We start from the raw sequence: 26,592 nt of genomic DNA on the forward strand, positions 1-26,592 counted from the left end.
TGTGGTGGGGAGGAGGATGTAAACATATGCAACATTTATATATTGGGTAAACATTTCAGAATCAAATATGACAAAGTTTTATAAAAGCTAAATGATGAATATGCTGATATTGATTATGCCATTTCTATACTCTTTTGTAAGCTTGAAATGCTTCAAGGAAATAAAATTCTCTGATTTGTTTCTAAATGTAAAAAAAAAAAGAGACTGTGCTTGGGCAGGAAGGTGATCTCATTGATAGGATTCCTGTGGAACTCGCTGGCTTGGGCAGTTTGAGGGGGCAGAGTATCTGGGAGCCCCAGTAAAACCCATGATCCTGACTGGGTACATCCCAGGCAGTTGGACTGAGCCCTAATCAAGGCACTGACAACACATGCCCTCTTGGGTCCCAGAATTGATATGGACCACTGAGTGCCTCCCACTTCCCTGCGTTTTAGTGAGAATGTCTGTAGCAGTCCACCTGGCTCACCATGGTAGGTTGGGTGTGTCGAGGGAAGATACTCCGTCTTTTTAGTCCACAGGTCTTCAGATCAAGAGAAATGGTACTTGAAGAACTGTACTTGCTGAATTTCACGCAAGAAGCCTGACCCACGCTTATATGTGATTTAGACGACTGGATCCTGAGCTGAGCTTAATGCTTCTAGGAGAGATTTTTGGGGCTCCTTGGGAATGGGTGGGTTTGTGTTGTATGTGTATGGTTTGTGCCACAAGGGCAGACTGTAGTGGTTTTAAAACATGTCCACACATGATTTGACACTCCTCCATTCAAGAGGTGCAGTCTGTTTCCTGTCCTTTCATCTGGGAGGGCCATTGTGGCCACTGGATGAACAGAATGCAGTGGAGGTGACACTGTGTGACTTCCAAGGTTAGGTTAGAACAGAAGGGCATGCAGCCTCTGCTGCTTTCTCTTGGGATACTCAGTCTGGGAGCCTTCCTCCCCAAGTGTGGCCACCCTGCAGGTACCATGTGGAGAGACCACATCAAGAAGAAGAGGTGTTTGGGCTTCCCTGGTGGCGCAGTGGTTGAGAGTCCGCCTGCCGATTCAGGGGACACGGGTTCGTGCCCCGGTCCGGGAAGATCCCACATGCCGCGGAGCGGCTGGGCCCGTGAGCCATGGCCGCTGAGCCTGCACGTCCGGAGCCTGTGCTCCGCAATGAGAGAGGCCACAACAGTGAGAGACCCGCATACCGCAAAAAAAAAAAGAAGAAGAAGAAGAGGTGTTCAAAGAGCCCCAGCCGTTCCCGCCCTCAGTAATCTGAGTCTTCCCAGCCCAGGTGCCGGACATATGACTGAAGAAACCTTTGAGGTGACCCAGGACTCAGCTACAGTGATTGCAAGGGCATGAGAGATTCCCAAGCGAAAGCTGCCTGGCTGAGCCCAGCCTACCCACAGATCCAGGAGCAAAATAAAGGATTGCTATTGTTTTAGGCATTGTTTTGGGGGCTTTGTTATGCTCAATAAATAACCAGGTCCTGCTGTCAAGAGCAGTCCACTATGGACTCCAGGGTTTTCATTCAAGCTCCTGAAACCCATTCTGCAAGTTTTAATGCTGGTGGTTTCTTGATCTTAACCTGAAAATATCAAAGGAAGATTCTCAGACAACAGCCAGGACTCATGGTCGTTGCTCACATGCTTTTTATCCTGATGTGACGTGCTGACTGCAGTATTGTGAAGGGGCAGTTGTCTACTCAGACCATGAGGAAAACCAACTAAGTTCTCCAGTCCACAGGGGATGTCCATTACATCACTGCCATCTGGTCACATGGCAATGAGATGCCTTGATTCCAGGACCCACTTCAACTTCATCAGTGTGACAATGTGCATCTTGGAATGATGATGTCAGCTGTAAAGCGGGGATAATTGTGTCTATCTGTGGGGTGGAGGAGGTCCCCATTACAGCTCCAGGCTTATGGTGAACGCTCAGTGAGCATGGCTGTCAGCACAGAGGTATATTACTACATCGACTCTGCATAAGGAAGTGGATGCAGGGTTGTGAGTCAGGCATTGAAACCCCAGGAAAAGGAAGTGTGAACCAGAGCGGAAAGGAGAAGCCTGAGGAAGTGGCTCTGCTGATGCACTGCCAGGACCTCATGAAAAGCAATGCATCAGAAATGCTTTGGTTACTCGAGTGAAAAAATCATATTAAACTTTGCATCTGGGTGTGGGGCTGCTCTAGCCGCGAAGCAGTGTCAGCTGCACTGACAAAGGGTGCAGCCTTCCCTTAGCCCCAGAAAGCCGAGAGCTGCCAGAGTGAGTGGGGCCTGTTGTGTTCTCCTGGGGCTGCTGTTTCTCCAGGACATGGTGTTTACACATCTCAGGTGGTTCTGTGTGACAGCAGCTGTCCCTTGCTCTATCTCTGAGTGAAGCCCTCTGCTCCCAGAAGGGGGCCTTGTTTATCCAGGCTTCCTTCACTCCTCATAGACAGCCAGGAGAATTGGAGAATAAGGAAGTTGCAGGAAAGCAGCAATGGGCTGTGAATTAAAAAAGAAAAACAAAAAATTTGTAGCTGCAGAATGCTTTGGTCAAATGGAGACTTACCAGGAACCCTGCCATGGAGAGCAGATCGTTAGAGGAGCTTCTTTTTTTTAATAAATTTATTTATTTTATTTATTTTTGGCTGCGTTGGGTCTTCATTGCTGTGTGTGGGCTTTCTGTAGTTGTGGCGAGCAGGGGCTACTCTTCATTGCGGTGTGCGGGCTTCTCGTTGCGGTGGCTTCTCTTGTTGTGGAGCATGGGCTCTAGGTGCGCAGGCTTCATTAGTTGTGGCTCACGGGCTCAGTAGTTGTGGCTTGTGGGCTCTAGAGTGCAGCCTCAGTAGTCGTGGCGCACCGGCTTAGTTGCTGTGTGGCACGTGAGATCTTCCCGGACCAGGGATCGAACCCATGTCCCCTGCATTGGCAGGCGGATTCTTAACCACTGTGCCACCAGGGAAGTCCCAGGAGCTTCTTGATATTAACACTTTGGATAGCCTTTTTGCAATATCTCATAATGCTAAATAAACATGGCACATTCTGTGACCCAGCAATTCCTCCTTCCTGGTATATCTGTAGAGAATTGCTCCTCACACTTCAGTGGGAAGCTGAAGAACCTGGGGATCTTATGAAAATGCAGATCCTGATTCAGTAGATCCCAAATGGGGCCTGAGATTTCCAGATTTCTGGCTGCCTCCCAGGTGATGCTGATGCTCGGACCACACTCTGAGTAGCAAGGCCCAAGGGAACTGCTGTCTAAACTTTCTTTTGGCTTTGCTAGTAAAAAACACATTTCAGATGGCAATCCAGTATACACTTATCTATAATTGAAACAGAAGTTTTATGAAGCAATAGTTATCCTTGCCATGTGATGCACTCTAATATTTTGTCTTCTGCCAAAAAAAGAATAAAAAAAGCAGTGTTGACCACAAAGCCACTGAAATGATTTCATTATTCACCAGCGGGTCTCAAGCCACACTTTAAGAAACAGCTCTGGAGAAATTCTTACACACCAGGAAACAGGAAGGCCTACTGATGCATTGTTTGTAATAACAAAAAGAAATTTGGAAAAAGCAAAACAAAACAAAAGAAAAAACAACAACCCGAAAGACCTATCCACAGGAGAATGTATCAGTGCATTTGTGATGTATGGACACAGTGGAACGGTGAAAATAAATGAATTTGAACCACATGAATCAGCATGTTTCTCAAAAACAATGCTGAGTTAAAATTCAAGTTGAAGGATACATGTTCTAGGACACCATTTATATATACTGTTTAGAAACAGGCAAAATAATTCGATTTGTTATTTAGGAATTCATACATATGTAGTAAAGGTATAAAAGCTCATAAGGGAATGATTAACACAAATTCAGGAGAGTGATTTCCCGTTAGGGGAGGGAGTAGACTCAGGTGGAGGTACCTTTGGGGTTTCACCAGTATTGGCACAGCTTCTTTTCCCAAGGTGGGTGATGAATCTGTGGTGCTCATTATATTGGTGTCTATCTTTTATTTTTTTTAATAGGCTAGAGGCATTTTGTAATAATTAAAATTTTAAAAAGAAAGAAAAAGAAAGGAGGAGGTGCTTGAGTTGAAATTTGTAGGGGCTTTTGTTAGTTTCCCAGGGCTGCTATAACAAATTACTAAACACTTGTTGGCTAAGGACAACTGAAATATATTCTTGCACAATTCTTTAGGCCAGAAGTCTGAAATCGAGGTGTATTTAGGGTTTGTTCTCTCTGGAGGCTCTGAGGGAGGATGTGTCCCCTGCCTCTCTCCTAGCTTCTGATGACTGCTGGCCATCCTTGCCGTTCCTTTGGTGGGAGCCTTCACCATTCCAGTCTCTGATCCCATCTTCACGTGGCCTCCTCTCTGTGTCTCCAGTCTCCCTCTCTGGTCTCTTACAAGGACACCGGTCACTGCCTAACTCCAGGCTGATCTCATTTGGAGATCCTTAACTTAATTCCTTCTGCAAAGACTCTATTTCCAAATAAGTTCACATTCACGGGTATTGGGGGTTAGGATTTGGGGCAGAGCTGGGACTCCCACCAGAGACTGCTGAACTCCAGAGCCCACGTTTTGAAATCACGGTTCTCTGCTGTCTTCCATCAATACCTCTTTAGGTCTCAATTCCCTCCTCTCTCCAATGGGAATAACAGTCCTGGCCTCATAGGGTTGTTCTTAGGGTTCAGTGAGCTGGTTTGTCTAAAGCACTTAGCATGGTGCCGGGTACAGAGTAAATAGCAGTTGTTATTATTAAGATACGGGGAGTAAGGCCTGAATCAGGGTTCCTTCCCTCCCTCCCTCAGACTGTGTGTGTTTAGCAGGGATTGTGTCTCACTCATTTTTGTTCATTTCTTTTTTTTTTTTTTTTTTGCGGTACACGGACCTCTCACTGCTGTGGCCTGTCCCGTTGCGGAGCACAGGCTCCGGATGCGCAGGCTCAGCGGCCATGGCTCACGGGCCCAGCCGCTCCGCGGCATGTGGGATCTTCCCGGACCGGGGCACGAACCCGTGTCCCCTGCATCGGCAGGCGGACTCTCAACCACTGCACCAGCAGGGAAGCCCTGTTCATTTCATTTTTAAACCCATGTGCAGTGAGCACTTACTATGTGCCAGGCACTTTTCTAGCCCCTAAGCATGCAGCTAAGACTAAGACACAATCCCTGTCCTCAGAGTCTAGCATTTCCCCACCAAGCCCAGAACCCACAGTAGGCCCTCAAGGAAAGCCTGTGGATGAATGACTATGTGAATAAATGATGCAGAGAGCAAGTGAGTCCTCCGCCTCCCCCCCCCCCCACCGCCTCCCCAAAGGTGTCTATTCAGCTGTGAGAATTGCCAAGGCTGGTCCTGGGATAATGAATTAGCACTGTCTTCCAATAAGGGTGGTTTCATCCATCTGAAGGATGAGTATAATAATATATTCTTTGCAAAACTGTTGGGTGGCTTAATCAACTAATATTTGTAAAGTGTTTCCAAAGCCACAGATGAAAAGCAAGGTAAAAACACCTGTGTTATTGGTATTGCTCACTTACTGCCCCCCTGCAGCCTGCCTTTCAGATGTATTTCTTGAAGCAGGAAGAGGTAGTGTCTAGTTTTAAGATAATTAAACCCAAATAAAAATAATCTACTCCTTGATTAGAGCCAAAACCCGCCCTTTCTCCTCTTTGCTGGGTCTCTCCATTTTCTTCATACTCAGGTGAGTTGCCTTGTTTTGCGAACACCTGCTCTTGAGACAGTAACTTTCTGTCTTTGTATCTGTCGTTTAAGGCATGTATTTCCACCAGAGTCTTTCTGGGGCTTCTCTGGGCCTATAAAATAGTTAGAAGGGCCACAAGAGCATTTGCATAACTGTTGATTTGAATATAATTTGCATAACCTATCTTGGTCTGTGCAGTTATATCTTATTTGATTTCCAAAAGCTTTGTCATTTCTGTTTATATAATCATAAAAGTGGCAAAGATCTCAGATCATATGAGGAACTCAGTCTCCCAGAGTCATTGGAGGGGTGCAAGAAAGGGACATTTGTTTAACATCTACCATGTGCTTACAAATGTGATGTCAGTAATTTAGTCCATGCTTCTCAAATTTGGCTGCACATTGGAATCACTAGGGAGCTAAAAAAATACTGACACCTGATCCGCACCCTCAGCGATTACAATGTAATTGCGAGTAACTGGGGTCGGGGTGGCAGCCTAGTGTCAGGAGCTTTAAAACCTCCCCAGGTGATTCTAAGATGCAGCAAAGATTGAGAACTACTTATTTAATCATCATTAAAAACCCATGAACGCCCCACACACAAAATGGTGAAGGTGTGGAAACTGAGACTTTGAACATCCATAATATTATTAATGTTAATAGTGGATCATGTTGATACTTGGTGTGCCAGATTCTGCTAAGCACATTGATGTTTGTGTGTATTAAATTCTTGCAATGACTTTTTGAGGCAAAGATTAATATCTCCCTTTTACAGATAAACAAATTGAGGCTCAAAATGTATGTAATCTGTCCAAAGCCCTCAAACTAGCAAGAGATCATTCACAGGAGGGAGACGACTGTGCTTGGGTTACGATTAGACTGTTGGGATTTGAATTTTGCTTCTAACCTCTGGTTGATGCAGAATCCAACTTGAGGCTCTTTGTCTTCTTGTTCTTTTGGGCTTATCATAGTGCTGGGATCTTTAAAGGCACCTGGAAAATACAGAGGGTTGGCATGAAGCAATCGGGGCCAAGGAGTGGACTTTCCAGGCAGTGAGAAGCAAGACCTTTTGACCTGATAGATCAGTTCCTCCTCCCTTCCTGTCCCTTCCCTCCAGTATTTATAGAGCTCTGTGCCAAAGACACAAGACCGACAGGGGCTGTTATGTAGCATCCATCATATGTCAGCTAATACTGGAGCTTTGAATTAACCTGAAGAAGTTGGGCTGTGCATTTTTCTCCCTGTAAAATGAACTGAAGCTGTTGTGAAGAAATAGTTTCAGCACACCAAAGGGAAGAATGGTGGCTTGTTTTTATTTATTTGGGTTTTTGGTTTTTTTTTCTTCTCACCTGGGAAGTGGCAAGAGGACAGATACTTTATCACATTCATCCAGCCAGATGTGCTCCAGAATAGTGAGTCGTTGGGTGCCATGCCATTCAAATACAAAGTTACTCATTCATTCAGGACTTGTTGAGCTCCTGCCATGTGCCTAGCACTATTCTGGATGACGGGGACATGGTAACAAATGAGGCCAAGTCCCTCTGTCTGTGGCGACCTGAATGATGAGAAGAAATGGGCAGGTGCAGAGCCCTGAGATGGGAATGTGCTTGGTGGGTTCATGGAACAGCAGGAAGGAATGTGGCTCACAGGGGCTGAAGTGGGGAGAGGGTCAGCGAGGTGTGCAGGGCCGGATCTCACAATGCCCGGGAGCCACGAGAAGGCCTCTGAATGTTCATCTGAATGAGATGGGAAGCTGTTGGACGGTTTTAAGCAGGAAAATGACGTGATCCAACTTACATTTTGGAAGGATCACTCTGGCTGCTGTGCGGAGGATAGGCCGTAGGGGGCAGGACTGGGAGCCTGGAGCTGATTTCGGAAGCGTTGATCCAGGTGAAAGATGGTGGTCTGAACCAGAGGGCAGCAGTGGACGTGGTAACAAGTGGTTGCACTTGGCATCTGTTTTGAACGTTGAGCCTACAGGACATGCTGTGCTGTGTGAGGAAAAAAGAGGAGTTTGGGTCTCAATGGATAAAAGGTACTATCTCCTGAGATGGGTAAGACCGAAGGAGAAGCAGTTCATATTCAACTACACGTGAAAAACATCACATATTGTATCTTCTTTTTCGCAAATTCACAGTTGCATATTAAAGGTTTTCTGATGGCCTGCAGTAAAGACATCTGCTTCACTTTGGTTAACCCAGTATTTCCCAATATGATCATGTAATTCTGTCTGTCTTTGCCCCTTGGAACGTGTGGTAAGGTTCTTCAGACTTTCCCTGAATAACACCAGCGTTAGATTGTAGACGCGTGTGTGTCGGTGTGTCTACCCAGGTTGGGGAAGTGACTTGCAGGTGTGCAGTGTTCTAAATTCTGGTGAAAGTGCTGTGTGCTTCTGTTCTTTCCACCTTCAAATATTTCACCACCATCCTCTTCCCCCTAACTAGTATTCCTGCCTCCAGGCTAACCGAAACGTGTCTCCACACCAAGTTAGAGAGAGCTAATAGGAAAATCGGTGCCACTCTCCCGCCTAGAACTTTAAATAGCTCCCCATTGCCTTCAGGATGAATACCAAATGCTTTACTATGGCTTCACCATATGCTTTGCAATGTGACTTTCTGCTACCTTCTCAGCCACCTTTGCACTCTGTGTTTTATCTAAACTGAACTTTTTAAAGCTTCTTATGTTCTATCTCACCTCTGTGCTTTTGCACACTTTCTTCCCTGTACCTGGAATACTCTCCAAGCTCCTTTCTGCAGCCTTTAGTTATTATCTTGTATAACATACCTCTGGGAGCAATCTCTTGACTTCTCATGCTTGGGCTAGGCAACTCTTCTTTGCGCTCATGGTCATGTACATTGTGAAATAATCACTATAATCAAGCTAATGTCTAGGCAATGGTATTTTGAATGTGATACCGGAAGCACAGGCAACAAAAGCCAAAACAGACAAGTGAGATTGCATCAAACTAGAAAGCTCCTGCACAGCAAAGGAAACACTCAGCAGAGTGAAAAGACCACCTACAGAATGGGAGAAACTACTTGCAAACCATGTATTGGGTAAGGTGTTAGTATTTCAGAATGTGTAAGGAACTCATACAGATCAGTAGCAAAACCCCAAATCGCCCGATTAAATATGGCCAAAGGACCCGAGTGGACATTTCTCAAAACAAGACATGCAGATAACCAACAGGTGTATGAAATGGTGTTCAACATCACTAATCACCAGGGAAATGCAAATCGAAACCACAGTGAGATACCACCTCACGCCTGTTAGGATGGCTGTTATCGGGAAGACAAAAGATAACAAGTGTGGGGGAGGATGTGGTTGAACAGGGGCCTTTCTCTGTGCGCTGTTGGCCGGAGTGTAAATTGGTGCAGCCATTATGGAAAAACAGTATAGAGGTTCCTCATAAATTAAGAATAGAACTACTTTATGGTCCAGCAATCCCACTTCTGGGTACATGCCCCTAGCTTTTAATAGCATTTATCACATGAGTTTTTTTGGGGGGAGTCTCTGTTTCCCACCAAGGGTTGAGTTTCATGAAGGCTTGGCCAATTGTCTTGTTTCCATGATAACCCTAGTGCTTAGCACAGTGCCTGGCACAGAGAAGTAAATGCACAGCAAATCTTTATGAGATCAATGAATAAGTGAACGCAGCTCTCTGGATCCTTAGCAAACATAATCTTCAGATAGTTTTCTATTATTCTGCTTCCTATGATCTGGGAGTCTTAAAATTGTCACAGAGCTAGAAAGAGGCTCAAAGGGTCCTAGAATCCCTCTTTCTGTCTTTAGACTGAATCCTACTCAGGATTCTTTAACAGGTGGGGAGGCTGGAGGTCACGGACAACGACCAAGACATTGATTGAATTCTGTAAACCTCTGCTGGGGATTCAGATTTCCAGGAATCTAGGAACTAGGAACTAGGACACAGTTTGTGTATGTGTAGCATACAGCTGGGGAGATAGACTCACGAAGGTCTGGGAAGAAAGTGCTACAAATGGAGGTTTTGGGAGCAATTTATGGGAACATGGAAGAGGAGAAGTTAATTTGGCCTGGAGTTGGAGATTGAAGAAGCTATAGGAGAAAAAGTGATAATTAACCTGGACTTTTAGGGATGACTAAGAATCTGCCAGCCAGGAATCTAAAGATGGGGGGATGGGGGAGGATGCTTAAAGCAGAATACGGACATGAAGGTGAGGATCTTGGTGGCATGTCTGGGGAGAGATGAGTTGTATGCCCAGAGATCCAAGATCCAAGCAGGGTTGAGACTAAGTTTATATCAGTTAGGATGCTTTGGTTTATGAGTAAAAGAAAGCCATACCGGGAGAGGTTCACATGTCAGGAAAAAATTATGTTGTGTCATGAGAACTCCGGAGGGAGGTAGTTCCAGAGTGGCTAATTCAGCAGCAGGAAAAAAAGTCAACTTTTTTCCACATTGTCATTCCAGTGAATGAATTTGAGTCTGTGTCTTCCTCTGTTGATTTATATATATATATATATATATATATATATATATAGTTTTGTTTTGTTTTTTGTAAACGGTAAGGGAAATATTTCCCAGAAGCCCCACCCCCAGGCCCTTTGGCCAGGATTATATCACATGGCTAAGCCTAAGCAGGTCCCTGGCCAGGGACATGTGCCCACCGCAATTGACTTAGGCCAATCAGGATTTACACCTGCACCCAGGAGCGGGGAGGGTCACCTGAGGCACGTGGCTGCTCAACAGATGAGATGAATAACATCAGGGTTCTGTTAACAAGAGATGGGAAGGCAATGGGTCAGGCAGCGAATTTTGGCCACTGTGGTGACCTGTGCTCCATCCGGGGTATCAGCCACCACTCAGCTCCAGCCCAGTGTTGACACATGGGAGGGAGCCTAGTGTTACCAGAACTTGTAATTAAAAAGAAATCCAGGACTGGAGATTTTTATGTGAAGTCTTGTAATTTTTAAGTGTTGGCAACGATTAAAAAATAAACCAACCTGTTTAGTCCAAATAAAATGTTTGTGGATCAGTCATTTGGGAAAGGGAAAGATCCCCTTCACCACCATCCCAATTTTCTCCCCCTCTCCAGAAATGAACACCGTAAGCCACGCCTGTATCATTCTGGACCTTTCATTTTCTGTGAACTTACATACACTAAGTACACGTACACAGTTTTGTTTTTTGGCGTGTGTGTGTGTGTGTGTGTGTGTGTGTATGTTTAACCTCAGGGGGGATTTTCTTAGGCATATTGCTTTATGACAAGTTCTTTTCACTTAACAAGAGGTCTCAGAGATCTTTCCATGTCAGTGCATAGAGATTCATGAATGATACATGACAGAGAAAGAGAGGGAGAGAAAGATTCATGTCAGTTATGTCCCAAAACACTGTTCCATAGTGGTGCAAGTAACATTCCTTGGCACTCCCCTGTGAAAACTCCTTCTAGTGTGAAAATTCCTTCGCGGGAATTCTTTTGTTTTGGGGTGGTGCGGTGGCTTTGTAATGCATCTATCAACGTGACTAGTATGAACTGCAATCCCCACAGTCCTTTTCTTGGTGTGTTTCCAATTAGGGGGAGCCACCAGGGAGATTCTTGGGAGATCTGGAGGGCACAGGAGAGCAGCAGCCAGTTTGTAGCTCACGCGTGTTCTTACTGATGTGCCTGATCATCTTGGGGGCAACATGAGCAGCGGCGGGGCCTGCAACGGCTCCCCAGTCAGTGCCTCTGACTCCTGGGCTGGGTGTGTGTGTTCAGCTCTGTGACTAAGGGCCCAGTTTCCTCAGGACACTCATAGCACTTCCACCAGGCGCAACAGGAATGGTCACGGGTTTCGTGGTGTTTCAGCACGTTCTTGCTCTCCCCACCTTACATCCCTCTTCCCTTTCCAACTGCCCATTCCAAGGACATCAAGCTGCAGCATTAGATGTGAAGACAACAGCCTTTCAGAGACTGTTTAATCAGCTCCCACAAGTGCATAAAGCCAATTTCCTATCACAAATCCCTTTTGTTTTACATATATTTATATATAACTATGCAGAGATATATATTTTATATGTTCTACGTAAAAATATTTTTTAAATATATGAAAATATATGTGTATATGTATGTATGTATATATGTACGTTACTATCTATCTATATATCTATCTATCTCCAAGCGGTTTTGCTTCTCTGGTTGATACAAAAGGATTCCATCTGAATAACAGCAGCAGTTGCAACAACAGCAACAAGAAACACTTTGGAATGTTTTTTAACTGTCAGGACTGTGCCAGGTACTTTAGGCATACCATCTTATTTAATCCTCACAATAATTCTGTAAGCAAGGGCTATTATTCCCATTTTACATACGAGGCGCACAGACTTAACGAAGTTAAGTCAGTTGACTGCCATCATAGAGATGCAGAGACTGATGCCAATCTGGGTTTGTCTGACTCCAAAGCCTGGGCTTTAAACCAGAACAACGTATCGCTTCCCTTAAAAACAAGCTGTAGCCAGACTTCACACTAGGAATATAGTTTATGGCTATTCTGCACTGTGAACATTGGTGTATCCTCCAGCTGCAGAGGAAGAGAGGAGAGTGTGCTTGCTTTGGAAACAGGATGTTCCTCAAAGGTAATGACGTCTTAGAGTGTCTGGTTTATAGGCAAGTGTGGCATGTTCACTGAATCTTAAAACAGGCCGCCTGCCTGGTCTCCTTCTGGAAGCCGTTCATGTTCTTGGAACAGAATGTGGTATGTGTACCACTGGTTACGCACAGGATGACTTTAGGCAGCACTGAACGTTGCATACAGTTGAATCATATAGCTATTCTTTTTTCAAATGCCTTACCTACTGATTATGGCAGGGAGACGGTATTCGTTAGGTACTAATATGTTTCTAACACCTCTCTAGTGTTGGCTAATCTACTTTTGAACAAGGAGGGAAACCAGGCCGTTGCCTGAGAGTCTCCAATGGGCAACAGTACCTTTAGAGAATTTAATAGCACTGGATATGTTGTTTTTATTTTTTTGTAGTTGTTGTTAATAATGGCGAGGGATAGTCGTTTTACATTTATGTTATATGCTTGAATTTATATGTTAGAATTTTCCTAAGTCAAAAGATGTGAGTCAATTTAAGGAGATACAAAATAGCGCCCATGGTTTTTGGTGAAAATTGTTAAGGTCCTTGAAAAAGGACTGAAGTCTCTGAAGCAATGGTTGGGTCAACATGGTGAGCCAACTAGTCAGGATTACTTACATTGTTCTACTCCTGTTGGTGCATCTAGACCCAGTTCAAACCCATCATAGTGGTTGGTCAAAAAATATTTGTTGAATGAATGAATAAATCCTTTAAGAAGTCTTCTCAGCCCCTTCCAGCTATAGGGATTCCTCCCACTTGGAAACTCACAGGACTTGTACTCATTCAATAAGCATTTTTTGACACCTATTGTGTGCCTGGCACCAACAATGCAGCAGCCAACAAGATGCCAAATATAGGTATAATTAAATGAGTACATCATGTGACAATACTGCGATTTTTATTATAAAGTTTTTATGGTAATAGGTACTTTTCCATACGCAGGCCCTATTTTCCATATTAATTCTAACCTCAAAGCCAGGGTCCGAACGACATACTGAGAACATTAGGGAAAATAGAATGAAAGAGAAAAAAAACAAAAATGAGATAGTAATACAGCTAGAACTGCACTGTCCAACATGGTAGCCACTAGTCACATCCTGTGTGTTGCTGAGCATGTGAAATGAGGCCAGTCTGACTTGAGATTGTGCCTTAAGTGTGAATTACACACTGGGTTTCAAAGACTTAGCATGAAGAAAAGAATGTGAAATATATCATTTGTAATTCTTTATATTGTAACATGTTGAAATTATATTTGAGATATAGTGCGGCAAATTATATTTGGGATATAGTGGGGTAAATTAAATAAATTATTAAAATGATTCCAACTATTTCTTCTTAATTCTTTAATGTGGCCAGTGGAAAATTAAAATTACAGATGTGGCTGATATTGTTTCTACTGGGCAGTGCCAGTGGCTAGACTGTGTGGTCCAGGAGGGTAGACACCTGTCTCCTTGCTTCACACTGTGCTTTCAGCATCCAGCACAATGCCTAGTGCATAGCAAGTGCCCAGTAAGTTCTTATTAAACAACATTGGGCAAGTGAGTAATGCAAAAGTTTCTAGGCTTCTTCAACAATTGATTCAGTATCCAACTCTCATTGCTATTTCTTGGACTTAACTAATTTTTTTCCTGCAAATCTTTAGGAGTTCTACTTTTTTAAAAAAGAGCTTCAGATAATGATTTAATTTGGATTTAACAAGCCAGTTATTGCAGGTCAATTAAGTGCCACTTTATGATTTAAAACCTGTTTTTGTCAGATTAACCACCACTAAATGTTTTCATCACACCCCTTGTTTGGTTAATATTATTTAAAAACTATTTTCAATTATTTAAGACATCATTTTACATCCACGGACACTTCAAAGAATTCTCTTAAAAGCAAGACCTATGTTTTTATAAAAAGGTATCTTTGGTCATTTGCAAACTGATTTATTATAGAAGAATAAGCACATGTAATTTACTAAGGAGCAAAATAACCAAAATATATTTAAGGGTTCGACAGACAGTGAATATCAGGTGAGAGCAAGCAGACAAAGTCAACTGAGCAGTGAGCTCATATCTAGGTACTTTTAAAAATAGCAGCTTTATTGAGATATAATTCACATATTATAAAGTTCACCCTTTAAAGTATACAATTCAGTGGTTTTTAGTATATTTACAGAGTTGCGCAACATCACCATTATTCATTCGAGAACATTTCTATCACTCCAAAAAGAAATCCTATACCTATTAGCAGCCAGTCCCAGTTCCCGTCTCTCCCTATCCTCTGGTAACCACCAGTTGACTTTTGGTCTCTATAGATCTGCCGATTTTGGACATTTCTTATAAGGAGAGTCGTATAATATGTGGACTTTTGTGCCTGGCTTCTTTCACTTAGCTCACTGTTTTCAAGGTTTGTCTAAGTTGTAGTATATGTTAGTACTTTATTCCTTTTTATGAGTCATTAGAGAAATGCAAATCAAAACCATGAGAGATACCACTTCATATCCATTAGGATGGCCATAATTTAAAAAAAGAAAGAAAAATAACAAGTGTTGGAGAGAATGCAGAGAAATTGGAACACATACATTGCTGGCAGGGATATAAAATGGTGCAAATATTGTGGAAAACAGTTTGGCAGTTCCTCAGTATCTTATTGTTGAGTTTAATGAACAGAAGTTCTTAATTTTAATGAAGTCTAATTTATCAGTCATTTAAATTAGTGTTTTGTAGGTCCTGTTGAAAAAAATCTTTGCTTATTCTAGGTTTATCTTTCAGAAGCTTTATTTTTGTATCCTTACATTTAAGGTCTACCATCCCCCTGGAATTGATTTTATATATAGTGTGAAGCAAGATACTTTCTTTTTTCCATGTGGATTTCCACTGACTGAGCCCCAGTTTTGAAAAATAGTATCTTTCCCTACCACACTGCAATGGTCTCTTTGTCATAAATCAAGTAACCATATATTATAAGTCTGTTTCTGGACTGTATTCTCTTCTACTGATCTATTCATCTACCTTGCACCATTACCCCACTGTCTTAATTACTGTAGCTTCATTATAGTTTTTAATATCTGAAAGTATAAATCTTCCAACTTAGTTCATCATCAAGATTATCTTGGATACTCTTGGCCCTTTTTATTTCCATATACATTGTGGAATTAACTTATCAATGCAAACAAAAAGAAACCTGTTGGGATTTTGACTGAGGTTTTGTTAAAATCTATAGCTCAACTTAGAATGACTTCTTTAGAATGTTGAGTCTTCCAATCCATGAATATTATTTATTCTTGCATTTATTTAGGTCTTGTATCAGTCAGTGTCCAACGAAGAGACGGAAGCTGGACCAGTAATTTGAATAGGGAAAATTTAATATAAAAATGTGTTGACTAGTAAAAAGACGGATCATTATTTAAAAGGGTAGAAGATGACTGAGGGGTACACAGGAGCAACTACAGAAAGTTGTTACTACCCCTGGGGCCAAGAGATAGTGAATAAATAAAGATGCTTGGAAACTTAAAAGGGCCCCCATCCCCACTGCCTAGGCTGAAATTCAGAGCTATTTGGAGAAGGTGTGGGCCCCATAGAAATACACAGTCCACCAATGATGGAGAAACAGGAAGATGTGGGCCACACCTGACCTATAGGAGTGGCCTACCTCTGGGTGGCAAAGGAAGTTGCCAGAGAGCATGGGCTGAACAGCTGGTCTGCAGAACTTCTGATATGGTGGGTCAGAAGTGGTGTAGTGGGTATCCCTAACTCATTCCCAACCTCACAGAGAAAATCTTCAATATTTCACCATTGCATGTGATGTTGGTGCTAGTTTTTCGTAGCTACCCTTTATCAAAAGTATCTTAGTGTGCTAAGATTAAACCATAAATGGGTATTTGACTTTTTCACATGCTTTTCTTTATCTGTTGAGATGATTCTGTATTCCCTTTTGACATTTGTTCCATGAATGTGGACAATTATAGTGATTTCTTTCCAAATGTGAAATCAACTTTGTAGTCCTGAGATAAACCAAACTTGGTCATGATCTAGCATCCTTTTTATGTATAACTGCATTTGATTTGATAATATTTTGTTTGGGAGTTTTGCATCTGGGTCTGAGAGAGAGTTTGGACTGTACTTTTTTTTCTTATAGTTTCCTTGTCAGGTTTTGGTATCCAGGTGTTCGTATCAAGGTTATGTTGACCTTAAAAAATGAATTGAGAAATGTTTCATTTTTTTATATTTCCTAGTAGTTGTTGTGTAAGGTCAGTATTATGTCTTGTTTAAATGCTTGGAAGGATTCGATATCTGGATCTAGATATTTCTTTGTGGGAATGTTAATTACAGATTCAATTTCTTTAATAGATATAGAAGTATTCAGGTGTTTTATTTCTTCTTATGTCAGTTTTGGTAAGGTGTGTTTTTCTCATTTGCATACTTCATCTACATTGTCAAGTTCTAATGGTATAAAGTTGTTTATAATCATATTGTTATCTCTTCAATGCCCGTAGGATCTTGATTGGCATTTATCAATTTTATTAGCCTTTTTGAAGAACCAATTTTGGGCTTTGTTGATTTCCTCTATTGTAAGTTTGTTTTCTGTTTCATTGATTTTTTGCTTTTATCTTTGTTATTTTCTTCCTTCTACTTTGAGTTTGATTTGTTGTTCTTTTTCTAACTTCTTGAGATGGATATTTATATCATTGATTCCATCCTGTCTTGTTTTCTAATATATCCACTTAAAGCTGTGGGACTTCCCTGGCGGTCCAGTGATTAAGACTCCGTGCTTACACTGCAGGGGACACAGGTTCGATCCCTGGTTGGGGAACTAAGATCCCACATGCTGTGAGGCATGGCCAAAAAATTAAAAAAGAAAAAAAAGAAAAAAACTGTAAGTTTTTGCTTAACTAGAGCTTTAGCTACTTACCATACTTTGTGATACGTCTTTTTTTTTTTTTTTTTTTTTTTTTTTTGCGGTATGCGGGCCTCTCACAGCTCTGGCCTCTCCCGTTGCGGAGCACAGGCTCCAGATGCGCAGGCCCAGCAGCCATGGCCACGGGCCCAGCCGACCCGTGTCATGTGGGATCCTCCCGGACCGGGGCATGAACCCATGTCCCCTGCATCGGCAGGTGGACTCGCAACCACTGCGCCACAAGGGAAGCCCAGCAGTAACTATTAAATGAGCACTAACTATGTGCCACACACTACGCTGGTCACTTTACACACCTTCTCTTCAATGATCAAAACACTTTTGGAAAATAGGTATTATTATTTCTATTGTGCAGACTTGAAAATTGAGACTCGAAGAAGTAAAGAAAACTGCCTTAGGAAGCTTCAGATCTGGAATTTGAACTCCTTCCAGACTTCCATAAAGACCACTTACTTCTATGTACACTGCTCAAGGCATCAAGCTTGGAGCACAGAAGGAGCTTAGTAATGTTGTTTTCTTTTTTCAGTTTAGTGATAATATGGTGAGCTTCCCAGGAAAGAGTTGCAAAGTCTTATGATGGGGCTTCTTTGTGTCTTGCCAGGGAATGTGAACAGTATCTCCAAATTGACCCCAAAGGCTCTGAGTCACGACAGCTTGAAAGTGTCAGGTAAGGATCACATCGGTCTCAACTGCAGGCTGTACCCCACTGTTTGCTCCAAACATTTTCTGGTTGCAAATGTTATTGATCTGACAGTTGATTTCCCGAGACGCATTAGTTCCAAGCTGGTGCAATATGAAAGTCTCCTCCTAAGGAAATTGGCCTTGTGAACAGTTATCCCCTGGGAAGATCATGCTGCACTTATTGCTTTACTAATATGGTGAAGAGGCCACAAATACAATTAGCGGGCCTGGTTGGTGATTTTCCAATAATGATGTTTGGGGCTTCTTATTGGTTTAGCCGTAATTGAGCTTAGGATGATCCGAAAATGTCTAAACTGGTGTGAAAGTCATCCTCGGCTTTTGCTCCAGTGTGGATGCTCATGACTGAGGTGGGCTGATTACACTTGGATATGCTGTCTGGGGGGATGTGGTCCTGGACAGCTGTGGCTTGTCTCTCAAATTCTGTTTCCTTTCACACTGTCACTAGTAAGGTGACAACTGCTTCATAATCTTCTACCCTCTCCCAAATCCCACCCCATCCTTGTCATTTGGAGTTTACTGTATATTTTCTAGCTCTCTTATTTCCCATACACGTATAATTTGCTCAATGTATGTTAAAGTCATCTTTGTTAGGATTATTAATGCTAGCTGCCACAGTAGATGAGACCTGAAATCTCAGTGGTCGAACATCTCAGAAGTTTATATTTTGCTCAGATAAAGCCTCATGTGAGTTGGCAAAGGCTCTCCTCCATCTGGTGATTCAGGGATCCAGGTTCCTTCCATCCTGTGTCATCGTCATCTCCGCACATGTCTGTTGGGAGAGAGTTCTCCCTGGATTCACTGGGTTCTTGTACGGTCTGGGCCTTCCCGGGAACGGACACTGATAAGTTTTGTTCAAGGCTGATTGAATAGCAAGCTGAAGATAGAGAAACTCTGTCTCCCAGGAGGCATTCCAAGATAAGAAATTTCTCTTCTCTTCCTGGAGGATATTTGCCTACCTTTGTAGGGCAGTAAACCTACAGCAAGCCCCATATTCCAGAGACATTTACTTACCTTCCAGGGTAAGGAATAATCTCTCTCTAGAGGGGAGAATGGGCAGGGAACCAGCAGCTTGATAGAAACTTAGCATCTCCCAAGTTCAGGGTTCTTCTCCAGTGCCATAAGCCAAGTAGAGGAGGCCAGGCTCTTCTCACTCCATGCTGCTGTCCAGTGTTGTAAACACACCTTCTTGCCTTCTCCCACCCAAACCTCTTTCACGAGGGGCTGTAATGGGTCCCAAGCAAAGCAGTTCCAGATTGCAACAGAGAATTGTAATGCGATTTATGGGTAAAGAAGGAGCCAGTTACAGCTCAGCAATGGTGAGAGGATGCACTTGAAATTTCCTCTTTGAGTTATTAGGCCTCATTAAAATTAACAACTGTGTGATTATCAGTGTAATTCTTCAACAATGAGTACACTGAGAGTTTGCAAATATAATGCTGTGGCAAATTCATTATTTAAAAGGTGTCTATGTTAAATCATAAAATGCAAAAGATTTCTTAGTAAGCTCATTCAAATCCACAAATGTTTTTGAGCACCTAGGCACTTGGGATACATTGCCTCTGAACAAGATACTATTACTGCCTCTCAGAAGACTGTGGTTTAGTGAAGAACTACTTGCCTCCAGTACTGTGCAGTCAAATTTATTACATTAGGCTGAAAGGAATGCCCATCTGTTCTTAAACCTACCCCATCCCCTGTAATATATGTTCCTGATTCCTACCTAGTTTTTTCTGTAAATATTCCTTCCACTTTGCAGTCCTCTCTCTCCATCCTCTCCTTTTCTTTCTGTTTCTTTGGGATCTACAAGCTGCTTAATAACTAAGTAGGGGCTATGCTAGGCAAGACTTCTTTGGTTGGAAGTGACAGAAACCCAGTTTGAAGCAGCTAAAGTCACAAAAGGGGATGTTTAGTGAATTATATGAATGAACTGTCATTCGAGCTTCAGGCTCAGCTGGCTCCAGGGACTCAAATGATGACATCAGGACTGTCTCTCTCTTCCCATCTCTCTGTTACGTTTTCTTCTGTATTGGTCTTTTCCATTTGGTGACCCCAGCAGTTCCATTCCACACTTTTTTTTTTTTGCAACACACAATCTTGCAAATGAAGAAATTCTTTGTACTTAAGTTTATAAAAAATGTCTTGGATGGAATCAATCACTCTGACCAGGGGAAGGGAAATATTTTGGCCAGATCTGGGTCACAAGTTTTTATGGGCTGAGTTTTCTCTCCCTCAGATTCATATGTTGAAGTCCTAACCCCCCAGTATCTCATAATGTGACTATATTTTGGAGATAGGGTCTTTAAAGAGGTAATTAAGGTAAAATGAGGTCATATGGTTGGGCCCTAATCCAATATGACTGGTGTCCTCACAAGAAGAGGAAATTAGGACACAGATACATACAGAGGGAAGACCATGTGAAGACACAGGGAGAAGATGACCGTCTGCAAGCCAAGGAGAGAGGCCTCAGAAGATATTAACCCTGCAAAAGCCTTGATCTCAGACCTTTAGCCTCCAGAACTGTGAGAAATGTTGGTTGTTTAAGTCACCCAGTCTGTGAAGCCTTGGCAAACTAATACATAGTTTCAGCCCTGGAGTTGGGGTGAATTTATTTAGCCCCTCTTGAACCACCCTGAGCAGAGAAGGGGTGGTTACTCCAAGGAAACCCAAGGGGCTATTACTACAAGGAAGAATAATGGCCCAGTAGGGAAGAAAAATCTAGATTGTCTACCCACTGGGTCAGATTCATAATAATTTTTAGACGTTCATTATGTGTTAGGTCTTGAAAACATTTATACTTAATACAACAACCCCATGAGGTAGATACTATTATTTTCCTCATTCTACAGATTGGAAAACTGGGGCACACACAAGTTAAATTACTTACCCAAGGTCACGCAGTTAGCAAGTACCAGAGCCAAGATTTACATCCACACCTGTCAGGCTGTAGAACTGCAGCTTTGTACCGCTAGACTCTTTTGAGAGCCAATGATTGCTAGCTTCAGATGCTCTTGCTTTTCTATTCCCAAGATTGAAAAAGCTTTGACTTGAGGCATGGGAAGGATGTATGTTAACATGTTAATTAAGGAAAGTTCAGAATTCACAAGTCTATTTTCAGAACTGTTTCTGATCTGGGCAAGCCTTTGACTGATTCGAGTTAATTAGCATTACAGAACATGAAATAATTGCTGTTGTTCCTCAAAATTGAGGCCAGGAAGATACCCAGGGACCTGTAACCACCCCAGCCCTGCCCCCCTAAGTCCGAGGATCAGAACTCCAAAGCCTCAGCAAAGAGACGAGATGGAGAATTCATCAGTTTAGCTGCTCCTTTCCCTCTTCTGTGTTTACTCTGTTTTCTGTCCCATGATTAGCAAGGGAAGCCCCACACCTCTCTGAATCGGTGGGCTAAAGACTACAGTTGTGTAAAGGATCTGTCCTGAATTTTATAAATAGGATTTCCAGTTTGAACCATGTAGGCTGATATTTGAGCATTTCACTTAGGAAACAAATTCAGAAACTATCAGACCCATTCATGGTCATCGTATTTTTTCCAAGTCGTTCTAATATTTCTGTTGAAATCATCTGGTGACCCTATGCATAAATCCTGACTGTCTTTGGCAAGGCTTATTGCCTGCAAGAAAGAGCAATCCATGCAAGCTAGTTCACAAACAAAACTCAGAAGGTCTTTGTTATTGAGTATTTATCATCTGAGTCCTGGAGATGATGGAGTTGTGTAGAGACGTAAAAGTTGTCCTCCAGCTCTTTCAGTAATTATACAACATCAATTGTTAAAAATTTTAATGATTAATACTAGCATGAATCCTTTTCTACCACATCAGCTTCCTTGTGGCTTAGTCTCTCTGAAGGACCCCCTGAATTTTGAGTGCCCATCACATGTCCTGGTAGGGATTGCTGTTTCTTATAGCAAATGAGTCCTCCTATCGGAGAGAATCAGCCTCTCACTGACTGTCTGACCCTGGTGCATATGCAGTGTAATCCAACTGCAAACGTTTGATTGGAAATCTTGCCCAAAGTGCAGGATTCCATGAAGTTGATGAAACATGCTTAACAGAAAAATCGCAGACAACCCCTGGGAGTCTGGTGGTCTTAGAACAATCAGTACCGATACCCAGCCAGAACCCACAGATTCAGCCACGCTGGCTGTTGTGGTGACTGTTGATCATTCCACGCTGTCATATCGGTTATTCAGTGTTTCGAACATCCCTCCCCACAAAGAGTTAACAGTTGAAGGAAAAAAAAAATGACAAAGAAAATGACACGGTGAGCACTTCAAAAGAGAAAGATTTAAATATCAAAAGATTCAAGAAGGCCTTAGGAAAAATTGGTGAAGCCCTTGAATATTTTTTTAAATGACCTTTTTGCTATCATGCTATGAAAACCAAAGCTGAAGTGAAGGATTTTGTCAGAAAAATTACCCCCAAAACACCCTTACTACTTAATTCACTTTCCGTTCTTCACAAGAATTCATGTGTTGTTGAAATGGTAACCTAAATTTTGTTAGGTTGATAAGCTTTAGTTTCATTTTTCAAGATAAATTTCCACCTCAATCCCTTTTTCTTCCCCCCAGTTTGCTATGTAAATTTGGGATCAGTATCGAGTCTCTTTAAATGTCTTCTACCAAGATTGACTCGCTCCTCAAGGATAGAAACAAAAAGCCACGGAGGGCAGTCCCGCCCCCCCTTTCCTCATGGAGCCGCACGGTCTTTCTCTTCCACTTCTTGCCATGACCACTCCACTCCCTGCTTCTCTCTGCACATCTGTGTTCTCTGCTCACTCACGGTGTACCTGTCAAAGCATCCATACTTTATAACATGTGTCTCCCCTTCCCGTTACATGCCTTTAGTCATAAGGATTGGTTAAGAGATGGGCATGTTGCTCAACTTGGACCCATAATGGTCAGGAGGAGGACTTTTGTTTAAAGAGTTAGGAGGATATGCACCTGAAGTTGTTGGCAGCTTGTCCTATTGAGAAATAAAGCAACCTGGAGGAGATCAGGACCAAGAGGTGGAGAGAAAATAGGTCCTGCTGACGATGTTTGAGTTGCTGGATCCCACCATGCCTGAAACTGGAAAGACTCCCTCAGACTTCCGGCCAACCTTTCTCCCTTTTGCATAAACTGGATCGAATTGGGTTTTATGTCACTTTTACCAAAAAAAGTGTAACTAACACAACATGCTTATTTGAATATGATAGTAATAATCCCTCTTAACCATTGCAAGGTACTTTTCCAGTCGTCATCCCGTCTGATTCTTTCAGCGACGCCACAATACAGACAGGGCAAGAAGGGTAACCATCTTGGTGGAGATTGTTGCCAGGTTTAGGGGGCTACAGTGACGTTTTCTCAAGCACTTGGAAAACACAGGGAGTAAAGATTGCCTTCTGAGAGTTAAACCACTAAGTCAATATATTATAGATCAAAGCAGAGCAATGCAGGGTCACCTTAAAGAGACAGAATGGCTCCTAGGCCTGCAAGACTTGTCTGTCATGTGACTGAATGTGTTAACATATTTAAAGCAAGGTTGTATCCATCATGATCTGCCATGGGGGCCTAAAGGACAGAGTTGCAAATGCCCACCTTGGCAGTGTAGCCACTGCAGGTTGTCCAAGTGGAGAGGGAGTCTTGATCTTTGCAAGGCTGCATTTAGAGAAATGCTTTCAGCCACAAGTCGTATAAAAGCAGGTTGATAACTGTGGTCAATTAAAGGTGGCTGGAACTTCCTTGCCACTCCTCTCATTAAGAGGCAGTGTCTCCTTCCCTTCCTCTTGAATCTGGGCTCACCCTGTGACTTACTTTGAAAAATAAAATGAAGTGGAAGTGATGCTCTGTAATTTCCAAGGCTGGGCTGCAAAAGATGTGCAACTTCTACTTTTGCACACTTGGAAGACTCCCTTTTGGGCCCCAGCTGCCATGCTGTGAGAAACCCAAGCCATACAGAGAAAGGCTGAGCTGTCAGCCAGCTGCCAGGCACGTGAGCGAGCTCCTTTGGACGTTCAGCCCAGTCGAGTTTCCAGATGATCGCAACCCCAGTCAACACCACGTGGAGAGAATAACTGCCCTGCTGAGCCCAATCAACTCACAGAATCATGAGAGATAATGATGGTTGTTGTTTAAAGCCACTTAATTTTGGAGTGATTTGTAATCACGCAACGGGTAACTGAAACAACAATGGATTAAGCAACAAAGACATTTAATGATCTTCTCTAATGGGAAGTCTGGATGTAGGAAGTTTCAGGTTTGGTGCAGCAGATCAGCAATATTATCAATGAGCCATGCGTCTAAGGTTTCCATTCCATAAACCTTAGCACATTGGCTTTTCATCTTCCTCATATTTGCAAGATGGCTACTGCAGCTCCAGGTATCACATCCATGCTTAAGCAAAAAGAAGGGGAAAGAGGTAGTACCAGTGAGCTCTTCTCTTGCCTCTGTACCTTTCACCAGGAAGGCAAATATCTTCCCAGAACCCCCTAAGATGACTTGCCATTGTGTTTCATTGGCCAGCTATGACCACCCATAGTTCTAAGGAAAGTGAGTGTATGTTTATCTAATCTCTACAGTGTGAAGCAACCATGGGAAAGAGAATTGACAATGGCCTTTTGGCAACAACCAAAAATCTCTGCCACAAGATGGATGCAAATATTGCTGCCAGTTGACTCGTACTAGTTATGATCCCATCTGAATTATCTTTTCCATGAAATGCTTGCTCCTAGCCATTTCAGTCTACTGCCACTAAACATTGTCTCTCCTTGTCCTGATTTTATTCATCAAGAAACCAGATTATTATTTATTCCCCCAGGCTGGTCTTCTTACCAGGAGAGAAAGTACTGGTTGTATAGACTTCTGAACCAATCCCTACTGTAGTAATTTCTCTTTGCACATGAACAAGTTGTCATCTGGTTTACACATCAGTCTCAAAGTGTGGCTAATGTGAGTCTAATCCCTAGAGATGATACCATGCTGTGTGCTGAGAAAGCCAGGTTTCCATATTTGTAATGATCTGGTGCAATCACCCAACCTTCATGCTGTCACATAAATCTCTTTGGGAGACAGCTTCTGGTTCTTTCTTCTGGTGGAGACACAATCAGTGACTGAGAGAAGACATCAGGAATCACTACAGAGATGAGAATGAATGGGGCTGAGTGGCCATTTGTCATATGCTCCCCGACCTGAATACCCAGAGACCCTAGTGACTTCAGGCTGATGGAGATGGTTGATCTCACAACCCAGGTTTTATGATTCTATCCTGATTTAAAACTGTCTTGTTAACCTTAAAAGGTCAGTGTAATGGTTAAGAGCATCGGAGCAGGCTTGTCTGGCAGCTTGACCACTTATTGACTATGTGACTTTGGGAAAATGTTTTCCCCTCTCTGGGCCTCAGTTTCCTCATCTGTATAATGGAGACAATATTCAGACCTCCACCTTGCAAGGCTGCCATGAGAACTGATAGTGTGATATATGCAAAGGGCTTGGCACAGTATCTGGCTGGAGCTGGCACTCACTAAGCGAGAGCTGTTTTTATTTTTATAGACCTTGTGTCCCAACTGGAGGTCAGAAAACCTAGTCACCCATAGCCACGCTGCTTCATCCTTACAGGCCTGATTCATATATTCAGTAATTATGCAGAGTGTCAGTGGTGCACAAAACACCACACTCCCACTGAGAGGGATAAAAAAAGGAAATGTAAGACATGCTCCCTGGGCTCAGAGAAGTTGTAACGTGGTCGGAGAGGCAGTATATAAAAGCATGAAATGGTTAAGCAACCGTACCTGACACATCAAGATTCTGGAGGAGCCCTGAGTGCTTTGACAGCTGCTTTTACATCCCCTGTCCTGTCCTGGTGAAGTAGGAATAGCAGTGGACTTGGAGTCAGACAGCCTTCCCTGGACACTCCCCATCCCAGGCTGGGTTAGGGGCCACCTGTTGCCCTTGGGATATCCCCTTTGACCGTGCTTACCATGCTGAAATGTAACCATTCACTGTCCAGTCTTCCCTGTTAAGTTGGGAGCAGTGGGAGGTACTCATTCATTCATTAATTGGGCACATTTTTATTAGGTATCTGCTCTATGCCAAGCAGTGTTCTAGGCAAGGAGAACAAGACAGCCATTGCTTATATTCTTGAAGACAAGAGTCGAGTTGTGCGGAAAGATAATAAGTAAATAGTTATATACAGTGTTGGGTGGTGGTAAGTGCTGGGAAGAGATTTCAAGCAGGATCAGGGATGCTGTAAACATGGGGATGCTCCACCCACATGCCCTGACAAAGAAGGACTTGCTGGTTGGCTGTGGGGGGGTGGTCAGCAGACAGCCCGCACCTGTCAGCTCCTTCAGGGTCAGGCTGAGCTGCAGAGACACCTTGCCAAGCTCACACCTTTTCCAGGGCAACCTGCATCCAGTGACTGCGGTGGGGGGGTACATTTCAGGCTGACTTGGGACATTTTGGGGGACAATACTTGCCTGAAGAGCTCTTTGCTCGCATGGAGGAGGCTTTGTCAACCAAAACAGTTGATCTTCCCCCCTTTTCTCAACCTGCTTTCCCCTCTACACACTGTGTTTGCTTCTGGACAACCCAACATGCAACAAGGTGATGGAGCCTCAGGGCAAGGGAGGGGCTTGCGAGTTTGGATAAGGTGGTCAGGGTAGTCCTCCCTGAGAAGGTGACATTTGAGCAAAGACCACGAGGGGAGGGGGTCAATTATGCAAAGATCTGGAGGA

The 26,592-nt window shown here is 43.0% G+C and overlaps 1 protein-coding gene across 1 annotated transcript in view; it reads left to right on the forward strand.

Moving 5' to 3' along the window:
• SUDS3 (SDS3 homolog, SIN3A corepressor complex component) overlaps window positions 1–26,592 on the forward strand; it is a 290,944-nt gene that overhangs the window by 134,600 nt on the left and 129,752 nt on the right. Inside the window, exon 14 of the mRNA XM_067700767.1 lies at window positions 17,765–17,830. Coding sequence (XP_067556868.1) covers window positions 17,765–17,830 — 66 coding nt within the window. The remainder of the gene's footprint in view (window positions 1–17,764; window positions 17,831–26,592) is intronic.

The sequence above is a fragment of the Pseudorca crassidens genome, chromosome 12, assembly GCF_039906515.1.
Source record: "Pseudorca crassidens isolate mPseCra1 chromosome 12, mPseCra1.hap1, whole genome shotgun sequence".
Lineage (NCBI taxonomy): Eukaryota > Metazoa > Chordata > Mammalia > Artiodactyla > Delphinidae > Pseudorca > Pseudorca crassidens.